The 26,751-nt window shown below is 36.8% G+C and overlaps 1 protein-coding gene and 1 long non-coding RNA gene across 8 annotated transcripts in view; both read left to right on the top strand.

The window, feature by feature from the left end:
* The window catches only part of ARL15 (ARF like GTPase 15), a 412,891-nt gene that overhangs the window by 197,873 nt on the left and 188,267 nt on the right, over positions 1-26,751 (top strand). For all 7 annotated transcript variants that reach the window (XM_086678726.1, XM_086678733.1, XM_086678716.1 and 4 more), the window contains one exon: positions 4,944-5,152. In XM_086678726.1, the coding sequence (XP_086534852.1) occupies positions 4,944-5,152 (209 nt within the window). The remainder of the gene's footprint in view (positions 1-4,943; positions 5,153-26,751) is intronic.
* On the top strand, positions 12,939-25,317 carry LOC147584119 (uncharacterized). The gene is made up of 2 exons (XR_015241209.1): positions 12,939-20,227; positions 20,262-25,317. It is a non-coding gene; the product is annotated as an uncharacterized LOC147584119 (long non-coding RNA).

The raw sequence follows: 26,751 nt of genomic DNA, 5'->3' as shown, positions 1-26,751 counted from the left end.
AGAGTTCTTACAATAAGTGGTTGGTACCGCTGCTCAGCGATGTTCTCAAAGACCCAGGCTTTCTGTCTTCCTGTTGTGACCTCCTCATGTGTTGGTATGTCTTCTTCAAGATTGCTGGGAAGGTTATCATCTAATGGAATCTAAAAGCTAGAAGAGAGAAGTGACTCTCTTTGAGCATCTCCCTTTTTTTGAGGGGCACAGTTTTTCCCAAAAGCTCCCGGCAGACCTGTGTTGAATCCCAGTTTGCCAAAACTGAGTCATCTGTCCATGCTGCAAGAGAGAGCTTGAAAAACAAATACTTTGCATTTTTAACCTCTATACTGGTAGGCTGGCCCTGCTGATAAAGAATGTAAGCACTATGAAGACTGCAGCTTTTGTCTGTTTTGTTTGCTAGTGTGTCCCCAGTGCCTGGGATGGTGCCAGGTGTTCAGTAAACATCCATTAGAGGAATTAATAAATAAGAGAATGTTGCCATAGTTGTCCATAGTGTGCCATACAAAAGAACCTTGCATAATGAAGACACATTATGCTCCCATCTTCTGTCTTTTCTCTTGTAGTAGCTTGAACCAGGCTCTCCTGGTTGATTGGCTTTCTGAGTGAACTCTTAGGATACCAAGGGCTCCTTACAACCTTCAGTAAGGCAGTATCAGACTTTGGGTAATTCAGAGACTGGGTAACACCCTCACCTCCCCAACCTCTCTACTGTTAATACACCCTTTTTTTTTTTTTAATCTGAATACAAAATACAGGCCAGGTTTGGATTTGGTGTTTAACCTCTTTATATACCAATTTAAGTGACACAGAGCATGCGCTATTCAGTCATTAAAATGAGTGGCCCCAGACCATTTATGATGTGATGTGATGCCCTGCGTGTGTTACTCCCCTTGGACTTGGTTTATGGGCAAGGCCTGTTGGGATGTGGACATCAAACTCTGTTCCTAGTTTTCCCAGTTAGGCTCACTTCTCAGAGCATCTGGCAGCTGGGTTAATGACCTGTCTATTTCTCATTTTAATCTGGTGGCTCATCTAAGGTCCTCTCAGCTGGGCCAACCAACCTGATACTACCATTCACCCCATTCCTGGTTTCCTGGGGTACTCTGGGTTTCATCCAGAAGCCCTGATGACCAAAGCCATTGTGCAAAAGGCTGACCTGGAATTTCAGATTCCAAGCCCAGTGTTTGTGATGAACATTAGACATGCTAAGATTGGACAGATAGCTGTGTGGCAGGAGACTAAGGAAAAGGGTCTTTTCATTACTAATAAGTTATCATCCACATAGTATATCATAAATGGATGTTTTAAGAAATTCCAGCATTTCTCTTTGGATTTGTTTCATCCGTCAACAGTCATTGGACTTAAGGTCATTTTGTCTTACCATTTTCTGGTGTCTTATTGTGCTCCCAAATGTGGCAGATGGAAATAGTTTCTTGTTGAAAAAGACCCTCATGAGTTAGATTTCGAATATGTCCCGTGTATTTCCAATAGAAAATTTCCACTGAAACATTCAACCAGTATTCTTCTCTTTATACTTAATTCTCTGCACCCCTCTAATGCTATGGCCATATTTATTAAGATGTATTTACAGGCCTTGTTGTAGTAACTATTACTTTAAAGAATTTGTGGGTTTGATCTAAGGTAATCATGGATTTTTAAATATTTCTTATAGGTCCTTGCTTAGTGACTTGTATAGAAGAGTACTTAAAAATATTCATTTAATTAATTGGCTAGAAATGTTAGGTACCTTTTATTTTGATAAGTTGCTTTTTCCCCCCTCTTGGCTTATGTGGTAGTAGAGTTTTTTGTTGAGTTTTATCACCTTTCCAGTCAATGATCCTTCTATTTCAATCACATTAGACCTAGATAAATATTTTAGGTGTGTAACCTTGGCCACATTATGTGATTGTTTCATGTCTTAGTTTTATTGTTGATAAAATGAGAGCCATAACAATACCTACCTCTTAAGATGGTCAAGAGTAAATGAGTTAATACATGTAAAAACACTTAGCACCACCACCATTTATTTTGGAACTGCGCTTGGTCAGTTGCAACTGTTGGTTGGCTATGATTACAGAAGTTGGGCAAAATCAGTGAAAGCATTTTGTGAGAATTAATGAGCTCTATAGAATTTACTGTAAAGCATGTTGTGTATATTATATGAAAATTGTGTGCTACACACCTTTTAGTAAAATTTGTAATAAATTTATGTACAGATATATACACACACATTATTTTTGTCTTAAACATTTACCATCAGGTAACACTGCTGCTACTTTTGCTCCTCAAACTTATGGATGGTTCTCTAGCATATGGATAATGTCTGGATGTAGCTTGTAGCAGATGCTGTTGGTATCCTACCCAGATCTCCTTTACTGGGCCAGTGCATCCATCTCCCAGCTGCTTCGAGTATTGGCTGCTAATGACTCACACCTGTACCCTTCTCCAGAGGCCTGCCCTTGGCTGACAGTAATTGCCTCAACCAAATATGTCTGGGAGAGTATGAGATCACACCCCTACCCCCTCCTGTTCCCTAGGGGTGGCTCATAGCCAATGACTGTACCGGGGTATAGCAGCCCAGCCTCCTTGTCTTTGGACTGGACAACTTCTGTGGTTGAGTCCATGCTCTAGAGCTCCTCATTGGATCAAGCTGAGGGTAGATTTTTGAAACCAGATCTTTGCCAAGCCCCTTCCCCAATTCTAGCTTGCTTCTTTCACTCCAGGTTTCTCCTGACAGCACTGTCTATAATCAGGTGTTCAAGAAATGCGGTCTCAGACTCTGTGCCTGGGGAACCTGGCTTAAAGTGTTGCTGATTTCAGTGGCTCTGTTGTTTTCTTAGTTAGACCGTCACGTATGTAACTAACTACCTATATTAAATCTGTGGCTTAAATTGTTTTGTTTTGTACTGTTTTCTTGGTTGAAAGTTGCCTGATCTGCATTAACCCTGTTCACATCCCATGTTTTTACATATTTAAGGTTGTTCTACGTTAAATATCCTTGATGCTCTTATATAGCTGGGTATTTCAGTATAGGATTATGATGGATACCCTGGATTTTAAAATCTGAAATTTGGGGCGCCTGGGTGGCGCAGTCGGTTGAGTGTCCGACTTCAGCCAGGTCACGATCTCGCGGTCCGTGGGTTCGAGCCCCGCGTTGGGCTCTGGGCTGATGGCTCAGAGCCTGGAGCCTGTTTCCGATTCTGTGTCTCCCTCTCTCTCTGCCCCTCCCCCGTTCATGCTCTGTCTCTCTCTGTCCCAAAAATAAATAAACGTTGAAAAAAAATAAAATCTGAAATTTAAGTTTTAAATCCTGAATCAATTATACCTCCCTCTTGGGGTGGCTGTAAGAATTCTATGAGCTGTTCTTTTGAAAACACCTAGCACCGTGCCTGGAATGTAGGAAGTGCTTAATAAATGGTAGCTGTTTGGTAACTATTATTTTTTAAGAGGATTGCCCAGCCTGGTTGAGATGCCTCATCTCTTGTGCTCATGACGCCTAATGAGTACCTCTCTACAGAGCTTTATTACTTTATTATTTTTTTTTTCTATTTCTCACAGAAAAATATGGGCTTCTTAGTGCCCTCCAGTGGTGTGTTGGCCCTTAGGGGAAGAAAAGACCTGATGATAGCTTTCGTTGATTTCGATGGTGAAAATATTCCCACCCTATCCAGTTTGAAGCTACCAGTATGGCATCATTGAATACAGAGTTGGGAAGAGATGCACATATTTGGCTCTTGTCAGTTAGTGCACACCAACTCCAGTCCTTTATTCCTAACACTTAGTGCAGTATATCCAATATAGGAGCTAAATATTCAATGGAGGGCTAACATGTAGTTACTAACTGGTTAAGACTTGCTCATATACACTAAATTAATGAAATACCTTCATCTAATTTTTGTTGTATAACCAATAGTCCCATACCCCAAACACACACACACCATGGACTGCCCATGCTATTGATGAATAGAATGGAAATAAATGAAACACTTATCCTGATGTAGTAGGGAATGCCCATGCCCTCCCTGGACAGGTTGTCTACTCAGATGCAAATCTCAGTTTTGAGATTTACTAGACACATGAATGGGGATTAGTCACTTCACCTCTCTTGGCCCCAGATTCCTCGGACAGTTGGACTGGATAGTCTTTACAGGTCTTTCTAGTCTGAAAATCCATAAAGCCTAATTAGTGTATAATTTCATTTCCTCCTTCCCTCATTTTCCTCTTTCCTGTACTGAACCTTGAGTTATACATAATGCTGGATGTTGAAAATACAAAGAGGAATAAGACGTGGCCTTGGATGCTGAGAACCTCCATGTCTTTTTATGAACACTCCCATCATATCAAGACCATGAGTATGCCCATTGCCAAGTGGGTTTATGCAAATGTATCAAGTATTTAATTCATCACAGATTTCAGCACTTTGATACATAAAAATATTGTGCTAGTAGTTTTCACTTTCTAGATGAAATTAAATAAGGCTGTCATGCCTTATTGTCATGATCAGCAAGTAGTTCTTTTAGAAACTGTCCTCAGGATCATGTTCATTGTCTGGGATAAAGCTTCAGTGAACAGCTAGCTGGGTTACACTACTCTCTGAGTTAGGCTCAAACTCTGATTATAAAGAGTGGAGTTTTTATTTAGGACTAGTAAGCAAAATCTGAAAAAAATGTTGACTTTCAATCAAAACAACTATCCTAGTTCTTTCTCACATATTTTGATAAGAAAGGTATAAAGAATGACTGATAAACTTGGGTGTTCTCTTTCAAGGCCACATCCACCTGTTGGCTCTCATGCCTTGGTCCTCATCAACCATGTTCTCTGCCCTTAATTTTTAAAAACTACATTGGTTTCCAGTAGGAATTAGTGTTGGGAACACCAACAGGACTGTTGAGTATTTTTCAGTTGCCGAAAGCTATTTTTAAGAAGAGAATTTGTTTTGTTTTTGACAGGGGCTGATAATATCCGGAAATATTGGAGCCGCTACTACCAAGGATCTCAAGGGGTAATATTTGTATTAGACAGTGCCTCTTCAGAAGATGATTTAGAAACTGCTAGGAATGAACTGCACTCAGCTCTCCAGCACCCACAGTTATGCACTTTACCCTTTTTAATATTGGCCAATCATCAAGACAAGCCAGCTGCTCGATCAGTCCAAGAGGTATGTCTCATGAACGTGACAAGCCTTTGTCTTGTGTGCTGTGGTTTTGCTGCCACGTTGGAATCTGAAAACTTGTCTGTAATTAGGAATATGCTGGTTGTGGTGTTTTCCAACACGAAACCCTAGTTTTCTGAGAAAGTAGAAAGACTATATCAATCTATAGAAATTATTGTTTATATACCTTTCTCCACTTGGAAAGCATCATTTTTTTTTTTTTTTTTAACTTTAGCAAAAGTTGAAGGACTTCTCTGAATATTTTTCTCATCTGCTTTAAAAGGCTACAGGCTTGGTGATTTAGCATTTCTTACCCTGCTAGCTTACTTAGTTCATTCTCCTTTTCTCCAGCTTTTCAAGGAATGCCTCATGCGTGTCACCATGCATCACTTGCCCTCAGATGTCATGTTCTTGTCCCTCTGAAATGCTCACTGTTGACTAGAAGCAATGAGTCCTATTCTGTAACCAGCCAGGCTGAAAATTGATGTCTTATCTTGCAAGTTCCATGCCACCAAATACACTTTAATATGGACCTGTTCTTTATCTTCTTCATTGAATTTCATTTCTTAGTGTGTATCTCTCCTATAAAAACATGAGTCTAGTTCTGGACCGAAAAAAAATCAGTGTCTCACCCAGAAGAGCTTCTGATTCATGGATACGGAAGGAATAAGATATGGGAATAATTTTTAAATTTTGAATTGTGAATTTTAACCAAAGTACAGTGAAATAAAGACTTTTTATGTATTCCTTTACACCTGTAACTTTCAAGGTAGGTTTCTCTCCCCTTCTTCAGAAAATTGTGTGCTTCTTTTAGTGACTTCAGGATATTATAATTAGTAGGAATAACACTGCCCTGTAGTCTGAAACACTGGATGAGGAGTCAAACACCTAAGATGTTCTAACTCCAGACTGGTTTCACACTTAATGTGGGACCCAGGCAAAAAGCTCTGTTCCTTTGCTTGTCTTCCCATCAGTAAAATGGGAATAATGCGGGCTTTTTTTTTTTTTCTAAGTAAGTGAGTGGGATGGTTTTAGATAATTTACTTTGAAGTTTAAAGTACTAAGCAGTAGAAGAGATACTATATCAAGACAGTTTTCATTTAAGTCTTAGGAAAATAGTAAAGAAGGCAAGGTTTTCTTACTAAATAGAACTCGTGCCCATTTTTTGTTGCTTCGTTTATCATTAAGTAGTCAGCATGCACCTTTTTCCTTTTTAGATTTTGTGAAATATAAATACTAGTAAGTAATAAAGATAGAAACAAAGCAGTATTCAGAGTCATTAATGTGCAGATCTTCAGCATTGAACTTGTCGCGCCTTCCTGATCTGTTCTTAAGACTTGGGTGGGGTAAATCTTTTACTTTCTCAGCATCAGTTTTCCTGCTTGTAGAGTAGATATAATAGTATCTAATCGTAGACAGTTAGGAGTATTATAAATTATAAGATACTTGCTGAAGATGCATTGTTCTGAGATTCATTGTGGGAAATATATGTATGCAGTACAGAATACAAATAGACAATATAATGTTTTGTACATAAATAATATGTAATACATCTATAATAAAACATACGAAATACATATACAAGTGACGTTATAACATCAAATCACTTTATTCAAGTTATGTACAATAGCTGATTTTTTTCTTTTAATTTTAAGACACTGTTTTCCTTAGACATCATAAAATTGAAACTAATGTTTTCTTGAAACCAGATAGATAACTCAGGGTAATCCTCCATAGAAATTGAAGACTGTCACATTGAAGAAAGGAAGCTTTTAACAATTAATTGCTTCGGAATATGCCTTGTGTGTTTTCGCCAGTATCTTTCCTAAGAGACGGGCAAATATCTTTTTATGATTCATCTTTTAGTGAGACAGAGGCTGTAAATGTAGAATAAACAGAATGATTTGAAAATTATTCAAAATTTGTATATCCTGGATCATGTATGACTGACTTTCCTTTCTATTTATATCAATTTTAAATGACTTTTCCTCAAAACTTTTGCTTGTAATGGAATTTGCAAATACCATTTTGAGGACTGTTTAAGGTATTGTCCCTGTGGTTATATAAACATATACTATACAGGTGGACGTTAACATTTTAGATTTTAATTAAAGACATAGACAAATTCTGTTATAGATCTTGAAGCTTGTCGAAACATAATGAAGTGCCCATACGTTGGATTTGGCAGAAAAAGAAAAGGAAGCTTCTATTTTTCTCGTGGCTTAAATGACAAAGAGGTTTCTCAGAATAGTGTGTTACGATGCCTCTTTGAAATACTCCTAGGAATGTTTTAGGGATCAATATCTTTTTAATAAGTTCGCATGAAAGTGGAATTATAAAAACTGAATCTTAGACTTTTAATAAGCAATCATCTCAAAATGGTTGGAAGTAGGTTTGCGTAGAAGAGGGATAGAAGATTAAAAAGTGAGCGAACTTACATGTCATTTGAAATACGTTCAGAAGTGGCCATCTGTATACTACCCCTCCTTACCTTATTGTGAAGGTATTACATGCCCCTGTGCTCTGTTGCTTATAAACATTTTTATTCGTTTGTACCTGCTAATTCGTGTGCACTTCGTGTAATCTCCAAATGCTAAAAAGGATGGGTTTTTACTTTGCAAAATAGCTGTGAGTTTGAGGTAAAATTCTATTCTTTCAGAATTCAAGGAAAATGCATTCAGTTTACCAAAAGCACTGAACAGTTCTTTGATGCAGCTAAGAAAAGACCACGAGTCATAAAGGCTCATTGATTCTTCCCCTCCTCCCATTGAAATTATTACATTTTGTGCTCAATGCATTATGCAAAAAAAAAAAAAAAAAAAAAAAACAAAAAAAAAAACAAAAAAAAAAACTGTAATTATTTACCCTGTCACTGGAGTAAAACTTTAAAAATTCATTTATCATCTAATGAGGATAACAGAATGTTGTTGCATTTAGAAGCTGGTGAGATCCAAAGGAGAAAGAGGAATTATCCTGGGGATTCCAACCAGAGAATGAAAATCTCTGGAGGTTCTATATATTTAGTCCCCTCCTCTGCTATGAGTGTTGCAATGTTTGTGTAGAGAATGGAGTTAAGAAAGGAAGACAAGGGTTAAAATTACTTTCTAACCCACAGAGGGCAACATGCCCGATTATTTTGTTACCCTTCTAGAACGCAAGTAGAGTCTTGTACATTGCATAGTTCGCCTTCTGTAATAAACCTGGTAATGACCTGTGTTTAACTCAACAGCCTTTTAAGATTTTACATCTTGAGAATTGATAGTAGAAACATGTTTTTTAATAAATAATCTTTTTTTTTTTTTAATAGCAAAACACTGGGAAAAAGAACACCCTTTATGTACTGTCTGAAAGCCAAGCAGTTTTTGCAACAGATGTTTGTTGTATTCACTTTGGGGAGGTGTAGTTGCCACAGTTTTCCAGAATTTATTCATATCAACTACTTTTCCCTATAGAAAATATAATATAAAAATCTATAATTAAGTCAAGTGGCCCACTTGATTCATTAGGGAAAATTCTAGTCCAATTTGAATAATAAGGCTTTAAAACAAGAATCATCTTAAGGGTAAATAGGTTGGCTTTTTATTTGTATTGAATGGTAATTGTATCTAATTTGTTTTACAACTCCCATAGGAGAGCATACTTCAGTTCTGAAGTTATTTAATAGATTAGGAGGATTTTATGAGAAGTTAAATTGATATAGTAACCAATAAATGTAATCCTGTTTTCCCTCTACACGGTTGCCGATTGGGACTCTTTTACTTCCTAGCTTTTTAAAATCTTATTTTTGTTTTATTGGGCACTACTGTGTCTTATAAAATGACACATTTTGTCAACGTGAAAGAAATAGTTTAACCTTTCAGCAGCCTAATATGAATTGATATTTGTCCATATCCTTAATTCAAAAATGTTTACCTTTTTTAGAAATAGCACATCAAAAATACTGAATCAACTCTGTCAAGTATTCTGCATCGAAGCAAATACTAAGAAATGTGAAAACTGTGAAATAAAGATTCTTGAAGTGACATTGTAAGGTCAAATGACTTTAATGGTTCCATGGTTCATTAATTGTAGCACAAGAATATCCAGCTTTTAAATTAGGATGTCAACATTAAGGTTAAAATTTGTGATCAGGCATTTCTCAGTTTTCTTCCAATTGTCACTTAGTTTGTTATTGTGATGCACATTGAATGTGGGGTTCTATTAGGAAAGAATAAAATACAAGTGTGAGTAGAGTATTCCCAAGTATTTCTATAATGATACACTACCTTTTTAGCCCATGTTTTGCTTCGGTTATAAATATTCATATTTTTGAAAAATACTTTTCAATATTGAGTGTATCATGAATACTTTGTCTATAGACCTCTTGTGGAAGAGAGTGCTGGTGTGTGTTTCACGTTATTGAACCATTGCATTTAATTATAGTTCTTCTTTATAGATCATTATTTCTAAATTGTATACATTTTCCCCTTCCTAAAAGGGTCAGAGAGTTTTGAAGGATTGAAATGTTTGGGAACTGTTGATCTGCAAATAGTAAGCCTCTAATTTAAAATTTTTATTCTATACTCATACTTGTTAACGGTGGAGTGGTGTTTTTGTTTTGTTTTGTTTTGGTATCTCTATGAAGTGGTGAATATCCTCTCTGGTTTTACGTGACTAATCTTTTATTAGAAAACACAAAGCAGTGTTTAAATCATGTAACATACTTAGTTTATTATTACTCTCTGTATATGGACAGAAATGTGTGTGTGTTTGTACCATAATGATTGTAAAGTGTCATACACTTTAAATCTTAGGGGCTTCCAAGTGTCCTGACCTGCGTCTTGGCAGCATTTTAGAATACTGATTTGATTTCACTTAGAGCAGCGGACATGCGTATTGTGTGAGCAGTCTGAAGATTCCCTTATGGGACATATACTTACTTTAAAATGATGTAAGAGATACAAATTATTTTTTATTCATTCCTTACAGATGTACTTTACTCTGTTACAGTTTAATCTTGGGGAAACAATGGGAGGGTTTAGAGGAATGACGCCGTGATCTCCTGAAAATGTTTACTAACGTTTACTAACATGCAAGAGAAGCTGAAATCACCACCATTGCGATAGTTACATTTATAATAATGACTCTTCTATATTTTGAAGAGCAGCTTTTAGCTGAATGCCGAAAGAGTCAGGATATGTTCTTGTACATTCATGTACTTCATGTACATGAAAAAACTAATTTTTATATTTGATGTCGTCAATTCTAAATCTAGCCAGTTTGATCTTAGCATTCAAGGGAACTCGTATACCTGTATTTCTTGCACCCACCAAGCAGTATTATGAGAATGTGCCCTGCCCCCTGAAAGCTAATAAATTCCCATTAACAAGTGATATATACGAAAGGTCCATTGTATCAAGAGAATTATTTAGGAGGGATAACAGTGTAATAAAGACATTTAAAAATATAACAAGAATTCATTACGTTCGCTTATAAAACCCCTATTTCTTTACACTTTCTTCCTTGAGTCTGTCAGATGCATATCTTTGTTTAAAGTAAAGCTGGCAAACTTTGGAACCTCTTCCAATTCTTACTCTTACTTTGCACATCCAGATGTTTCCGGGTATAATTCTCCCACCTCTGCAGTACTTTGCAGTTTCCTGATTGTTGACACCCCCAGACCTCCCCTTTTCTCCCTCTTCTTCAACACAGACCATTAAGAACCAATTTCCTATCTATTTTTTCATGGTACCCATATTAAAAACCAGTACTATGTTCTGATTCCTTCTAGAAGCAAGTGAAACACCACCGATCTTATATATCAATGTGCCTGAGTATTGAATTCCCTTCTCTTGTCTCACTCACATTGAGCTACTGCTCACTATATCTGTTGCTCTAGGAAGACCACCTAAAGATTATAGGTCACATCAAGAAGTCTCCCTAAAACATCGAAGGCTGGGCTAGGTGCCCTCCTTTTGACTTCCCATAGCATCCTGGGCATATCAAAGTCATGATACTAGAATTAATTGCATGTAACTTTTCTGTCTACCCCTCAAGATTGTAAGCTCCTTGAAGGACAGGACTTCAGGCTTGTTTATGTCTCTGTGCTCAATTATATGTTATTGGGATAAGTACTTCCCATATATGCTTCCCTCCTGGCTTTGACACCATCAGCTTTATCCAGATTCCCTAACTCTACCTAGTCTAACTCATGTTCCCACCCTTGAACTTTCCTTTTCCTCCACACCAAACCTGACCTTTGAATATTACTCATAAACTGCATCTTGCATGAAATCTCACCACTGTGACCATAGTATTGGTTTTGCAAAGCTTTAATCTGCCATTGACCAGACTTACAAGTGTTTATTTTCATGTACTTAAATTCGTGTTTGTCCACCTGAGGACCTTGCTATAAAGCAGGTTACTATTTTTTCCCCAGAATTCCTTGTAGAAAGTGGCAGGACATCTTGGCTGAATAATATTCCTTTAATATGCTTTTATTAATGCCTACATTTTAAGTATATAGAGCTTATTTCAGTTGTGAGCATAGCAGACTGTCTTTTACTTGTATTTCTCATGTGGAGACTGGTACATGATGCAGCTCAAGGGGAACATAATTGAAATGGTTTTAAAGCAATACATTCAATGTATTAAGACCAAATCTAGCTTTGTTGTAAAATTGTTCTATGTTAATGAAACTTGGAGTTTTTTTCATTTCTTAAATTTTTTAAAAGGCTGTTTACCAATATATTTATTTATTTACTTATTTTGAGAGAAAGTGTTGTGTACCCTGCCATACAAGTGGGGGAGGGGCACAGAGAGAAGGAGAGCAAAAATCCCAAGCAGGCTCTGCGCTGTCAGCCAGAACCAACACAGGGCTCGATCTCAGGACCCACGAGATCACGACCTGGGCAGGAATTCAGAGTTGGACGCTTAACTAACTGAGCCGCCCAGGCACCCCTCATTTCATACATCTAACACTTTTAATTCCTGTACATATTTAAATATTTTACAATAATCATAACTAGTACAGTTAGAGTTTGACTTTCTCTTTCTGGGTCTTTGAAGCAATAGATATTTGAGTGGTTGTAGTGGTGAACTTCACCCTTTATTTCAATTTTGTATTTTGTAAAAATTAGTATTTCATTAAGCCTCATTCAACAAAGCCAAGAAATGATTCTGAGGCTGAAGTTTTCAGACTGATTTCCTCGGCCCTTAGTCCCAATTATTTATTTACTTATTTATTTCATTTGCAAAAGAAAACTCCATTGACTCCACATTCCATAACTTAACAGAGTTAATAAGACATTTGTCGAGTTAAATTAATTTGAAAATAGACACATGGTTAATGTCAGTAAGGTGCTTTGAAGATAAAAAGCACAATAAGCGTTAGTTATTATCATTATGATAATTATTTTCATTATTATTATTACATAGTGTCTGCTTAAAAATACCTTTGGTTACTCTGGGATGGCTGAGGCTAATGAGAGGGGTTACCATGCTGGGTTTTATACAGAACTAAGGAGTTGAGACATAATCCACTGAGGTTTTGTTTTTTCTTAACAAATCAAGAGATGTTTGTCCTTTTTCTTAAAAATATATAAATGTATGTTACATATATATAACATATATATATACTTGTTATATATATATATGTTATATATACTTGTTATATATATGTTTTATATATAAAACATATATTTTATATATAAAACATATATGTACATATACATATATACATATATGTTTTATATATATGCATGTATATATGTTATATATATATATATATAAAAATCTGTGTCTATATATAAAATAAAGCTACCTGTAATGCAGAAGCATTGGAACTCATTTTGAATAGTTTGAATGTTTTCTTATGTAATCTCTAAAATGATATTTGAGGAATAAGGATAGGTCTTCTGAAAGGCTCTAAAAACATAGACATTGATTTCTAAATAGTCAAAACCCTTTATTTCTTAGTTAACTAATTCCTGAAGTTGTATAGAACTCAAATTTATAATTTTTATAAACTAAAAAGAAGAGGGCATAATTATGGGAAGAAAATATGAAAGCTTAAAATGATCACAAAAGTGGAAAATTATATCTTTGGGAAGTTATAAAATAACCATAACTAATTACGTGAATTAATTCCGATGAGAATATTTCAAGGAGGATTGTTCTTTAGATTATTCTTTAGCAAGAAGACTTGAACATAAAGCCAAATTCCTCACAACATCCTGCAAAGATTGTCATCACAAGTCAGAGACAGAGGAAGTATGGAAACATTTTAACAGGCATATATCTGAAAGTTAAATGTACACCCAGCCTCAAAATCAGGAAGACATTAGTGACATGTCTGAAGAAGACATTCCCTAATATTATTGCAAATTAAATAAGAAAAGACCTCAAGAGAATGAAAAGAGAAAAGGTGCCTGGAGCCAATGAATTACAATTGACAACCTAAAGGCAGTTGAAGAACCAATTGCTGGAGTGATTGCAAAGCTATTCATAGTGTGCAGCAGACAGAGCGTACCAGAAAGCTGGAACAATGCCTTCAGTTCAGCAATATTGCTTCAAAAGAATGGAAAGAGGGGAACGGGAAGAGCCACTGACCCTGAGACCGATTTCCAGGCAGCTGCACAAACTATATACTGTAATTAAAGGTTTTGACCAGTAATCACAGCAAAGCCAGACTACAGAAAGTCTAGGGAGTCAGCGAGGTTTATAATGAGGCAGATATCCTTAACTAAAAGTGTGGAAAAAGCAGGTAAGAAAACCAGTCCATTTTTGGCAGTGACTTTGAGAAGCTCTGCTGTGTTAACACAAATATGAAAATCACATATTTTTGGCCTTCTTCCTCTAAGAACAAAAACGTGTAATCAAAGATATCTGCTTTCATCTTTTGAGATGAATAGAATACTCTGCTCCTTAGTACCTGGAATTTTCTCCTTGCCACTTATTTTTCTTTACCTGTGAATTGCCTGTGCCTTTCGGGAAAACAGTAAGCCAGGCACGTGCAGTGGTACAGACAACAGACTCCCACTTAGAAGTAGCTACTCTTCCAGGATACATGGGCTTTGGCAGAAATGAACTAACCCACACCTGAGTTCTTTGTCTGTAGAACCTCTTTTTCCCTTTTGTTTACTGATAACGTAGAATCTCTTTCTTTCTTTAGTAGTATCTCTACACAGATGTCCGTGTTCAGCTACCACTCTTACTTAAATATTCACATAGTACTTTGAATGTTTATATCTTGAGTAAAGGGGAATCTAGTGGTTTTGAATAAAGGCATGATACAAACTTCCAAAACAAACAAGAAGGTGTCAACACGAGTCCAGTGAACACAAACGACATCTCATTTTGCAGACACCACGTAGTTCTCTCCTGACTGGCCTGCTAAGACCTTTGCTGTGTTTGATGTCACAGTATCCATTAGTGGAATGGAAATAGTCTTCTCGGCTAGAAATTCTGAAATTGTAATTTGTACACACGTTAATCGTTGACAAAAAAAATGACGAGTTTTCTACTGACTTATAAAGGAGGAGTCAAGTAAGGTTTCATTTTATTTTATTTACCCTTATCACATAACATTCCAGTGTCTGAATTCCTTGTGTTAAGGGTGGTGTGCCTAGATTGAGTTTACTTTTCTTCTACACCTGAAATAAGAATGCTCCATAAAGAGTGTTCAGGCAGTAAACAGATGAATAAAGTAACCAGAATTGTTTTTGTAAACAAGGGAAACCAACTAAACCTTATGGGAAGACGGTTCTGCATATGAACTGTGAAATAAATTGGAGGTTGCCTAGAACAACAAAATTGTAACGTGTAAGAATTTGTAAAATATTTTTAGAACTATAGTGATGACTAATAATTTGTCAAGCCAAAACAAGTTTTTACTGAAAGGGGCCAGAGTGGAAAATCTGGGTAACTTGTGTGTAGTTTAGACAAGGAGAACAAAGAAATAATGAAATGAAAATAAGACCTTGGCAGAGGAATGCTTAGAGAACAGCTGACTGAAGACTTACAATTGTTAATGGTGCTATAAAAGAAAGATATTTTCTCATCATGCTGTAGCATATCACATTGAAGACAAGACTGAATAATTATAAGATCCTGAAAAATAGGCCAAAAAAAGATGTTGAGATAAAGGTATAATTTATATGCACTGAGTAGAATCGTTATTATGGTTATTGACATTATGCAAAAGCAAATCATTGTGCCCAAATGGCCTAATTTTCTAAAACATGAAAACATAAATTCTTAAGAAAGAATCTTTCTCTGATTATATTTAAAGACTTACATTTTACTCTGTTCTAGAATAGTTTCATTTAAAATGGTACTTGCCAAACTTCTTGAAAAGGTTAAGTCTAAATATTTGAATTATTTAAATGAGTGGGTAGAGATTCATTAAGTGTAAAAATGCATGTGTCTACATGTTTGGGGCAATAAAAAAAGATGTCAATTTCCCATATTTTTATATGGACTTTGATGTTTTTCTTTAATTAAAGCTCAAGTTTGGACATCTTTCTGTTTTTCCTTAATTAATAATGGCTTTTTAATGACTTTTATATTAACAAGCAAATTAAGCTTTTTTTTTTTTTTTTTTTTTTTAGCTGAAAAAGGGAAAACAGCCTTGAAGGTAAAACATAAGATTGCCAGATTGCTTGAGCCTGTTAGAGTTAACAGAAATTTTTTATTAATATAGTTTTCTGCTCAGCACAGTTTTCTGCTCTAGGGAAATAGTCTTTAATGATTCTTATGTGCAGTGCCCCTTTAATTATTTAGAACATTGGTTCTAGCAGTGTAGATGCAGAAAGTATGGAATATTTTGTTGAATTTGTACTAACTTCATATCAGGCCCAAGACATTGCTTTTTTTTTTTTTTTTTTTTTTTGGTAAAACACTTGATACAGATCTGTGTTTTTGTAGTTTTATCTGTTAAAAATGGAATACAAAAATTGTAATTCCTTTAGTACTTGTTCTTTTTTGGATTCTAGTTAGTCAAGATTTTGCCATATGGTTCTGTAGCCATAGTAAAGCTGAACTGAAAAATGTGTGCTATTAAAAATGTCATATTTCTGAGATGTTAAAGCAAGATATGACTGTAATTGCTGGGTTTACTTTCACTGAAATTATTTTCGGAATAACATCTCTTCTCCAGCTCTGCTCACAAATATGTACAAATTTGTAACGAATTATGGTTGACATTACTTGATCCATTCTTTGTCAATTAAGATTATGTAACTACCACCCAATGGATGTCTGTCGTTCTCATTTGGATCTCCATGGAGTATGACATAATCTTTAAAAATCCATTCATTTTTAAGTTTCAAAAATCCATCTCATTTAAATTAACCTGAATGACAAAGCACGTGGTAAATTTTAAACAGGTACAAAACGGTATACATTGAACAATATTCTGTTTTTTTCATGTGCCCTGGTCTGCTGTACTTTATTATTTTTTTGTTTATTTTTGAGAGAGAGAGAGAGAGACCGAGTGTGAGTGGGGGAGGGGCACAGAGAGAGGGAGACACAGAATCCAAAGTAGGCTCCAGGCCCTGAGCTGTCAGCACAGAGCCTGACACGGGGTTTGAATCCATCATCCATGGGATGATGAGCTGTAGTCAGACCATTGACCGAGCCACGCAGGTGCCCCTAGTCTGTTGTACTTTAAAACTCTCATCCTTCAACCTAGCTACTTGCTTAGGAGACTTTGAAGGTGAAAAGATTAGAAACACCAACTTAATGAATTTTGCTTAACAATATGAATGTGGACCGTATATTAATGATGTAATTATCTTAAAGATACTTCTAAGACACGTGCAGTAAGGTGCTGTAATCATTTCAGGAAAGTTAATTTTAACACTTTAGTCTCTAGGTTGTTACCTTGAATTTTAAGCAGTTATGGTGGGGGAGGTAATTTATAGGAACTCCAACTCTCATTTCTGGAGAAGGACTTATTTTGGAATATGAGGATATGCATCTAAAAATCATACTTTATTTTAATTATGAGAAACTTCAAAGATAGAGATAAGTACAAAAAATGACATGACAGTGAAACTCATCCACCCATTACCCAGATTCAGCACATTTTAACATTTTACCATAGTTGTTCAGATCTCTTCCTTAAATCAGTAAAGATGCATTTTCAAAGCCCCTTCCCTCACTTCTTAAGTGAGTGTATCTTGAAGTTGGTATCTTTCCCAACATACATTTTTATACTTCTAATACATATGCATGTATCTCTAAGTAATATACAGTAATGTTTTGTGTGATAAAAATTTACATAAGTGGTGTCTTAGAGTGTATACTTTGTCATGCTTTTTTCATTACGTTTTTTGAGCTTATATATGTAAATCTAACTTATTTATTTTCATTGATATATTATGTTCCAAGGCATGACTGTGCCATAATTTTATTTATTTATTCTTATTGATAAACTTTTAGGTTGTTTCTGGATTTTTGAGATGACAAACAAAGCTGTTGACGAATATCTTTGTACATGTTTCCTTGTGTATATATGCAAGCATTTCTAAAGTGTATATGTGTCAAATTGGAATTGCTGGATCATAGGATACACACACATTTAACTTGATGGGTATTTAACTTGGCACTTTGGGTTTAGAGATGACAGACAATAAGGCTCTGAGGTCAGACCATCTGGATTTAAATCCCTCTTACTGTGGACCAGCAGAATAATATTGAGCAAAAACTTAAATCCATTTCCTCATCTGTAAAATGGGGCTAATCCTAGAACCTACCTCATAGCAAATAGTGAGGATTACCTGAGGATTGAGCACACAGAGTACCCGGATTAACTGCTGGGTCCGTCCTCCTTCTCTGGACAGAAGTATTAAGAGCGTGAAATGGCACGTTTAGCTGTGCCTCGGATACTGTCACGAATGCCTGTTAAATACACAGAAGTGAAACAAAATCCAGTGTAGGGACAGGTATGTTTATATACTTTTGAGAGTGCTTGAAGAATGAGTTCCAAATAGGAAAAAAAAAAAAAATTAAAGCAATGAAGACCGTACACAATGTTACAACTTCCGTTAGATTAAATTATAAGCAAGTTGATTACTACCATTCAGATAGACTGTGTTCTTGTCAAACTGCTTTTCATCACTATGCCAACAAGATGTATTTTCCTCTGCTGTTGTGAGGAAACTGGGAAAATCCAATCTTCTGGAGATTTTGACTTGTGAAACTCGATACTAAAGTGTGTTCTTTACAATGTTCCAGATAGGTCATTCTGCTTGAATTTTCTGATTTGTCAATTTTGCAGTACAGGTAGTAGCTCTGTCTTAAAGAAAGTAAGCAACTGTAGAATGTTGTACTTTGCCAATGCGTGAAAATGAGGGAGATGCTTGAACAAGCTGTGGACCTACCTGCAGGTTTCTAGGTTTCTGTGAGGCCTCACAGAAGCCCCGAAATCTGCTTTTTACAGTGTGCCACTTGGTGTATTCTCATGATGTGATTGACGGGCTCGTTGTTTCCTCTTTGAAGGCCCAAGAGGTTACTCGGATTATTTTAAGAGTGGATTCTTACGTTGAGACTTAAATAGAATGTCCTCACGCCTTAAAGGTGGATTAGTTTGCATTACTTTCATTGCTTTTCAAGTGTTTTGGGAAATATTTAAGAGTCCTCCTAAAAACTGGATTTCCTGGAGTGTGTTTTCTTTGGGGAGCGATTTTAAGGAGAAGTTGTAGACTTTTTCCGAAAGCTCAAAAGTTAACAACCAAAAGGTCCCGGTTAAAACAAATTACTTAATTAAAAAAAAAAAAATGGGCATGAGAGAAAACCCCCATCGTATCTCTGCATCCCTTATAGTAAATCAGACCTGTGTGTGTTTTTAACAAAAACGAGGGTGTGCTTCCCGCCCCCCCCCCCCCTTCATTCTCTGTTTCTTTTGATCATTGATCTGGGTGACCCCACGCTCAGGGTTTTTTTTCTTCATTTGACATGGACAGATTTTTGAAGTATAGCTCTCCTTTGGGAACCCCGGGCAGTTCCACTTGACTAACCTGTGATCTAATGAGCAGTAATGCGGGGTTACAGTGGCCATTTTGTGTGCTTTGAGGAGGAGGATGGCTAGACAGAGTGGGAGAAAGGCGAGGTCTGCGGAGAAAAGGAGAGGCAGGGTGATCGAACAGTGTGAAAAAGACTTGTTAGCCCACATTAGTTTGCCTGATTTACTTCACAACAGGTCAGGAAAGGCCAACAGCATGGTTGTCGTTAAATTTGCAAAGTTGAAAATCCGGGTATTAGAAAGGATCTCTTTGAGATCTCAGAGCTATTAATTCCAAAGTTGGTTTTAACTCACCTTGGAGTTGCAGCACACAGGGTAGCATCACACTTTTCTTCGGTCTTCTGTATATTTATGAAATCATCATGTGACCCTCGATTCTTTTTTTTTTTTTTTTTTTTTTTTTCCAACACTGCAAATTTTAAACATCCCGTCGTGGTTGGGCCATTCTGCCATGAGAGGGAAGCCAAAACACTGAGCAAGTCATTGCACTTTTTTATGCTTGATGTTCGACTCTTAATGAGGCACCCATGCTTTCCATTTAGAAATGTTGCAGAAGTGCATTTGTGAACTTCTATCCTGATAATCGGAGGAAGCTCTTAAATTTGTCTCTGCACATCTACTCTGATGTACCCTGATGTGGGTTTGTTTGTGTGAGTGTGCACATGCTCGTAAGTCGTCCCCATAGAATACAGTCAGAGTAACTGAGATAACCAAATTAGATTTCAGCATCCTTCTTTCTCTGCCTTAAGCTTAAACCAGTATATTTTGCATCCCACTTTTGTTTATGCCTTTTACATGAAAGCAAATAGACGACCTACCAAAAAATGTCCAGGTTTTTGGAACATGTCATTACTGGAGCCTAAAAATTATTTTCTTGAATTTATAATCTTTTTCTCTTCACATTCAGAAGTCTATATATTACACTAAAAACATAATAGTTATTGATCACAACACTGCTTTTGTTTGACCACCAGTTCTGTAAGACTTGCCAATAAAAGCCATCTCGCTGCAGGATTAAAGAATAGTTGATACTATCAGCTTTTTTATTCTACGTGTGTGTGTGTGTGTGTGTGTGTGTGTGTGTGTGTGTGTGTGTGTGTCTGTGTGTAGAGAGAGTATTTAAAGCCTGTGTTTGAGATCTAAATGGAAGTCTTTACAAATGGCGGACAGTGGCTCAAGCCCCATAATTGCATCTTGCCTCAGGGCATAGTATGTATGTAGACTTATTCTTCTTTGTGCCATAAGAGTGCCTAGAAGATGGACTAGCCTATGCTTACCGTCTTGGGTCAGGTGCTTTGGCTGTGCTAAGGAGAATTGCTCAACAGAAAAAAAGGTACGTTAGACCAAATTAAAGCCTCACACAATGACCTTATGTGAAGACTTATCTGGAGAAACTCCTTTCTTTTTAGATATGCTTGCCTATCTGCAAATTGGCAAAAGGAAGTTTCCCAAGGAAGAAAGATACCTTGGTTCAGCATTTTAAGCATATCTTAGTGTTTTTTTGAATTTGATTAGTTATCTAACAAAACAACTGTTCATTGTTGCAACCAGTATTTTTTGCACACTTGCTCTGTGCCCAAATACTGTGTGAGGAGATGCAAAGATAAAATATGGTCCCTTTCTTTCCTCAGGTCACCTACGTATAACAAATAACCACAATATATTACGCTATGAGCCAATAAAAATATGTAAAGAGTACTATGGGAACACAGGAGAGGCTGAAATTAATATGAACTAACACATGTGCAATGTACAGTGTTTCACCTACATTATATCTGGTAATTCTCGATTGTCCTGGGAAACATGGTTTTACTTCCTTATGAAATAGTAAATTACCCAAGATACAACTAGTAACCCGAATCCACTTTCAACTGAATCCAAATTCAACTCATTTGCTCTTTTCACTATACCCCAACAATCTTTTGTCATTGAATTTAAAAAATTGATTTAAAAAAAAAATAGAACTTTTTTCTTATCTTGAAGTCTTAAGTTCTTCTCGTGAATATTTTTTTGCTGCTCTGGACAAGCCCCAGCTGCCAGTTTGCAGATGAGCCCTTTTTACAAGAGACTTCAATCAAAATAAGAGTGATACATTGAAGAAACTAAGCCAAGTATGTTTTTATATATTTGTGAAACAGAATGTTGTATTCCAGTACTGGGGGGAGAAAGTCTGCTGATTTGGGCTTAACTTACTGTCCAGTTCATCTTTGTTTTTAGAAATAACACAAGACTGAATTAGAGAACTGAGGACACCAGAGCAATTTCTGTAAACACACAACCTCCTCCATAAGTTTTCCTGACCATAACCCACCTCTAGCAGCTTTTAGGGCTCCATTCATGTGTTTATATTTGTCAATTTTAGAAATGAGAGACAAGAAGAAAAGCTAGAAAAGAGTCTTTGGAAGCAGAGGGAGCAAGTTAAGATCTAAAACAATGTGTTTTATTTGGGGAGTTGCCCATTCCAAAGAAAACAATACATTTTCTAAATGTAACCTTTTGTGTGCTTGCATGGGAAATACCCATCACAGAGTTAAAAAGGTACCTTTGCAGGGGCACCTGGGTGGCTCAGTTGGTTAAGTGACCAACTCTTGATTTCAACTCAGGTCCTGATCTCAGGGTTCATGAGTTCGAGACCCACTTCAGGCTCTGGGTTGACCATGGGGAGCCTGCTTGGGATTCTGTCTCTGCCCCTTCCCCGCTCGTGTGTGCGTGTGCTTGCATGCACTCTCTCTCAAAATAAACATTAAAGAAAAAAAAAACCTTTCCATTAGATAATAGTTACTTTTTTTGGTACCTCGTATTAAATACTTGTGCCATGCAGGTAACATGTGATGGAGGAAGGTCAGACTGGGATTTTAGATCAACTCCTCTGACCTCAACGTGGCAGTGGATTCCTTAAATGCTCCCTATCTATAAAATGCTGCAGGCCCACTGAAGGATAGAACACATTAGAAAATAACCTCTTAGCTCTCAAAAGAATTCTGAGTCTTGATTTATACCACTGTTGTTTTCTTTGCATAATATAATGGCACCGTAGAACTTCAGAAATAGCTGAATGTTCTTGTCAAGAGGGCTGCTAATCTACCTTTTAGCGACTTAGCAAATATTCACTGGGGAAAGGGATCTGTTTTGAGATCTTTGAGATCTTTGTAGGTGCCTAATACAGCTTCTCAAACATAGTAGGTGCTCAGTAAATACTGTCAGATAAACAGCTCCGTGCCTGTGTGGGGCCAGGCAGTGCACTGTGTAGTGAGTGAGACGGACCAAGTCCCGGCCTTTGCGCACTGATCCAAGTGGGCAGTTTTCAGAACTGTTTTTTCTTCATAGTGAGGTAACAGTAACTTATAAAGATGGATAAATTAGAAGATTTAAATAAAAATTAATGTAGAGCCACCTGGGTGGCTCAGTTGTCTGGGCGTCTGACTTCAGGTCATGACCTCACAGTTTGTGAGCTCTAATCTCAAGTAGAGCTCTGTGCTGACAGCTCGGAGCCTGGAGCCTGCTTCAGATTCTGTGTCTTCCTCTCTCTATCCCTTCCCTGCTCACACTCTGTCTCTCTCTCAAAAATAAATAAACATTAAAAAAATTAAAAAAAAATAATGTAGCATTTCTAAAAATGCTCTAAAGTTTTTATGAGCACCTTAAGAGAAATGTTAACTTATTTAAAATATCTATCTGAATCACGTGCCCCAGTACCTTTTGTGCTACTGTTACGTTTATTTGTTGGGAATTTTCATGTTTTGCTCCGGAACTAAAAATCTTTAATATTGTCCTGTTACAACATAATTCAGGTATTTCTGCCATGATTCTGTAGAATTCTTTTTTTTCTCTAAACTTTAAGGAATGGAAGTACATTTAATGTATTAGAGACGTGGCAATTTCTAAGGAGCTCTAAATAAGTCTTGGAAACTGGTCATGGTAGAACTCAGAAATTTGGTGAACATCAAGATTAACTGGTATGACATTTGCTAAGGCAGGTGGTAAATGTCAAAAATGTATCTACTGGCCCTGTATAGCATATATGCATCAAGTCTTGAGAACCGTTGTGTCTCTGGGGTAATCATCTGAAATGCCTTTCATCTGTTTTACTAATTGTTACATAGACTAAACCCTGTTTAGAAACCTTCACACTGAGACCACACTGAAAACACATCTGCGTTTAAAGATAGATTTTTTTTTTTTAGAAAACATATGTGTGTGTATATATATATATATATATATATATATATATATATATATATATATGTATCCATATACACTGGTACTTAAAACAATTTGTTTTTATAGCAGACCCTTGATATCCATCAGAGTATATTCTAAACTTCCCTTCCAGAGGAGTCCCTTAAATATTGTTGATATTTAAGAAAGGAAAGAGTAAGTTAGAGCCATTTTTGTACATTTTTCTGAAATTATTTCCATAATTAATATTTCAGATGAGGTTTGACAACCCAAATCAGTCCTTTGATGGTTGGTATATGTGTAGGAAGCATTATTGCACTAGAGACCTTTACACATACCTTCTGCCTTTGGATTATGAGAATCTGCATATCCACTAAAGTAAATGCTTGCTCTTGATTAGGGAAAGATAGCAATCAGACTTGCTCAACATGTGCTAAAGTGTGTGGAGAGAGCCAGAAGGCCCCCGCAGCATCCTTACCCTGGGGCCAAATGTTGCCCAAGTCTTTTTAGTTTGTGTTAGACCAGGTTTTGGGGTGCTGGTTTCTCAGAGTGAGCCCATCAGGATCTGGAGAACACCCTGGCCCAGGCATTTGGCCCAATGCCAGGATGTCTTTCATGTTTGAGTTGAGCTATGGAGCATGCACCTTAGAACAGAGCAAACTCCTTAGACAAGACTTCTGTGAGCGCTCCACGTTCAACAATAGGCACTATTCTCAGTGATTACCAAGAATTCAATTACGTGTCCTTTTCAACACTAAAGGGCTGCATCTTTAACATCAAAGCAAGGCTTTGTGTTTGTCCATCACTCATCCTTTATGAATACTTCCTTTATGTCTGCATTTAAATGTGCCTATAAAATGTATGTATGTGTATGGGATATAATTATGAAGCAGTTGGAGTTTTTTAAAAAATGCCTCAATGTGTATGAATACTGTCTCCTAAGCATAGATTTTTAAAATTTATGACCTACTATGTTGCAGGAAAAAGTGATAAAAGCTGAAATGGTATAATTTGGATCTATTTTTCTATTTAAAATATATCTGGATTTTAAGACTTGTGCCATTATAAGATTTAGCAGCATAATTCTTTTATGCTGAAGATCGTCTGGGTCCGGGTTATGACTGAGACCTGGTCAAAGATCTCTCTGGAAGCCAGCCCAGTAAGGGAGAGAAAAGCTTGCTGAGGCCTGATACTTAAGTGACCTTAGGATGAGAGGACAGGAGAAGACAGAAGAGATGTGGAGATGATCCTTTTCAGAAATAGCACAAAGACAAAGAGATTGATATTCCCTACATTTAAGACTACCATGAGAGTCTCTGTTATTATTACTATGTCTTATTTCAGCAGTGCCTTTTTTCCCATTGAATTAGTCTTCTGGCATATGAGCCATACAAGAAAAACTTTGTGTTTTTGTGTTTGTTTTTTAATTTTTTTACATCCCATGCATGATCACCTATTCACTAACGAATTTTTGCAAGTATTATGCATGTTTGTTTCATCCATCCATTTGTTCATTTACAATACATACTTATTGAGCACCTGCTTCCATAGTTCAGGCCAATGAATTTTACTCTTTAAAGCCACACATCTTTGTCACAAGAGGTATTGACAAGAATATGCCAAGGATTCATTCAAAAGCCAAATGCAAAAGAATTCCAAATAGGTTTGGGGTATCACTTGGAATAAGTACATAGTATAGAGCTTCAAAAGGAGATTACTTTTGTATGTGTATTTTAGCCCTAAAAGCTCTGGGGTGAACATGTATTGATTCCATATACTAGTGTTATTTATTTATTTATTTATTTATTTATTTATTTATTTATTTATTTATTTTTTTTTTTAAAGCTTCCTCAGTCTGTCCATTAGCCACATGTAAGTAGCTGGAGGCAGGGGAGGGAGAGGAATGTACGGAAATGTGTCTGACTCGGGATGTCTCGTTTTCCAGAATCCCTGCCAAGGGCTGGCAAGCCCAGAAAGGCAGAGGCTGGCACCATTCCCTGCCGCTCTCCGCCCTCCGTGGCATACCCCATCAGACGCCTGTTCTAGGCGTGACCTAGATTCCCTAGCTGATGCCTGGGTCCAGCCAGGCCCGTTGCTTTTTGTTTGTTTGTTTCCTCATCTCTTCATCTCAAGTCTCGTTTAGCCATTAAGTTAAAGAAATGCTCCAAAGGCCTGTGCCAAAATGTGTCTGCCCTTCTTCTCGGTGGCACATGCCCAACTGTCAGTTGACAGGTGGGCATACCACCTGGGGAACAGTTAACTTCCCACAGCAGATGGAGGTTTACTGGTCCAGGAGAAGGCCCACAACTGGGTTGCTGGAACAGATGCTCTGCAGACAGTCTCTGGATCTCAGTTTTCCTCACCCCCTCTGGCTCTGTCTTCCCTCACTGCATATGTAGATGTGAGTAGAGCTTTGTAGCATTATAGGTTTCCAAACATAAAATTTCTCTACTGACTCTCAGGTTTGAGTGACCATCTACAGGCCTTCCAAACTTTAAGAAATAAAGTCTGTAGCAACAGAGATGAGTAGAACTCTGGAATCTTGAATAGTGACCTTAAAAACATAGGTTATGAAAACATTTACATCAGCATTTGCCAAAAGGTGGTTTGGCTGGTGTGGGGAGTGTTGACACTTTAATTGGCTTTTTCACTGCTCGATAGCACAATTTGGGTTTAAATCTATTTGTGGTAGATGGTCACACATGAAGGTTGTACCTTCCAGATTTCCAAAGTGTGGAAGAAAAATTTCCTCTGTGGTTTGATACATTTCCTTGTTTTATTGCAAATAATTGAAGAAATGTCAGTGGAGTTCACTGCTTTCCAACCTAGTACTTAAAAATTTTAGAGGAAATTTAATCTAGTGAAACTTGTTTTTCAAATAAGAAAATAATAGTGTTTTCGTCCTGCCTTTCAGCCATAAGCCATCTGCATTATGACAAATGACTCATCAATTTTAGTAAAAGGAGTCTACGCTAGCTTATTACAGTCTCTTGCAGATGTGTTACCGATACGGGTACCACGGTAGACTTTTTAGCTCAGCATTTGAAGGATTTTCTCCTTTCCATCTGTCCTCCTCCTTTCCTTCCCTATTGTGCAATACACGAAAAATGAAAAACCGTATAGAACATATATATGTAGTTTGAAAGAACAGTACAGCGAATCCCAGTGTCCTCACAATCCACGTCAAAGACTAGACCACCCCGGGCCTTTTCATTTCCATGCTTTTCATTTGAAGATGATCTCCCTCTCTCTCTACCCGGAAGTAATCACTGCCTTGAATTTTCTGCTGAGTATTTCCTTGCTTTTTTTTTTCACCTGTGTCATCTATACATGGATCTCTAAATAATCCATAGTGGTGCCTATTTTGAACTTTATATAGACTGAGAACCATACTATAAACGTATTCTTTTGCAATTTTCTA

This window comes from Puma concolor, chromosome A1, assembly GCF_028749965.1.
Source record: "Puma concolor isolate L17-30 chromosome A1, mPumCon1.1.hap2, whole genome shotgun sequence".
Lineage (NCBI taxonomy): Eukaryota > Metazoa > Chordata > Mammalia > Carnivora > Felidae > Puma > Puma concolor.
The sequence above is the reverse complement of the archived record's forward strand: the minus strand, read 5'-3'. Positions and strand labels throughout refer to the sequence as shown.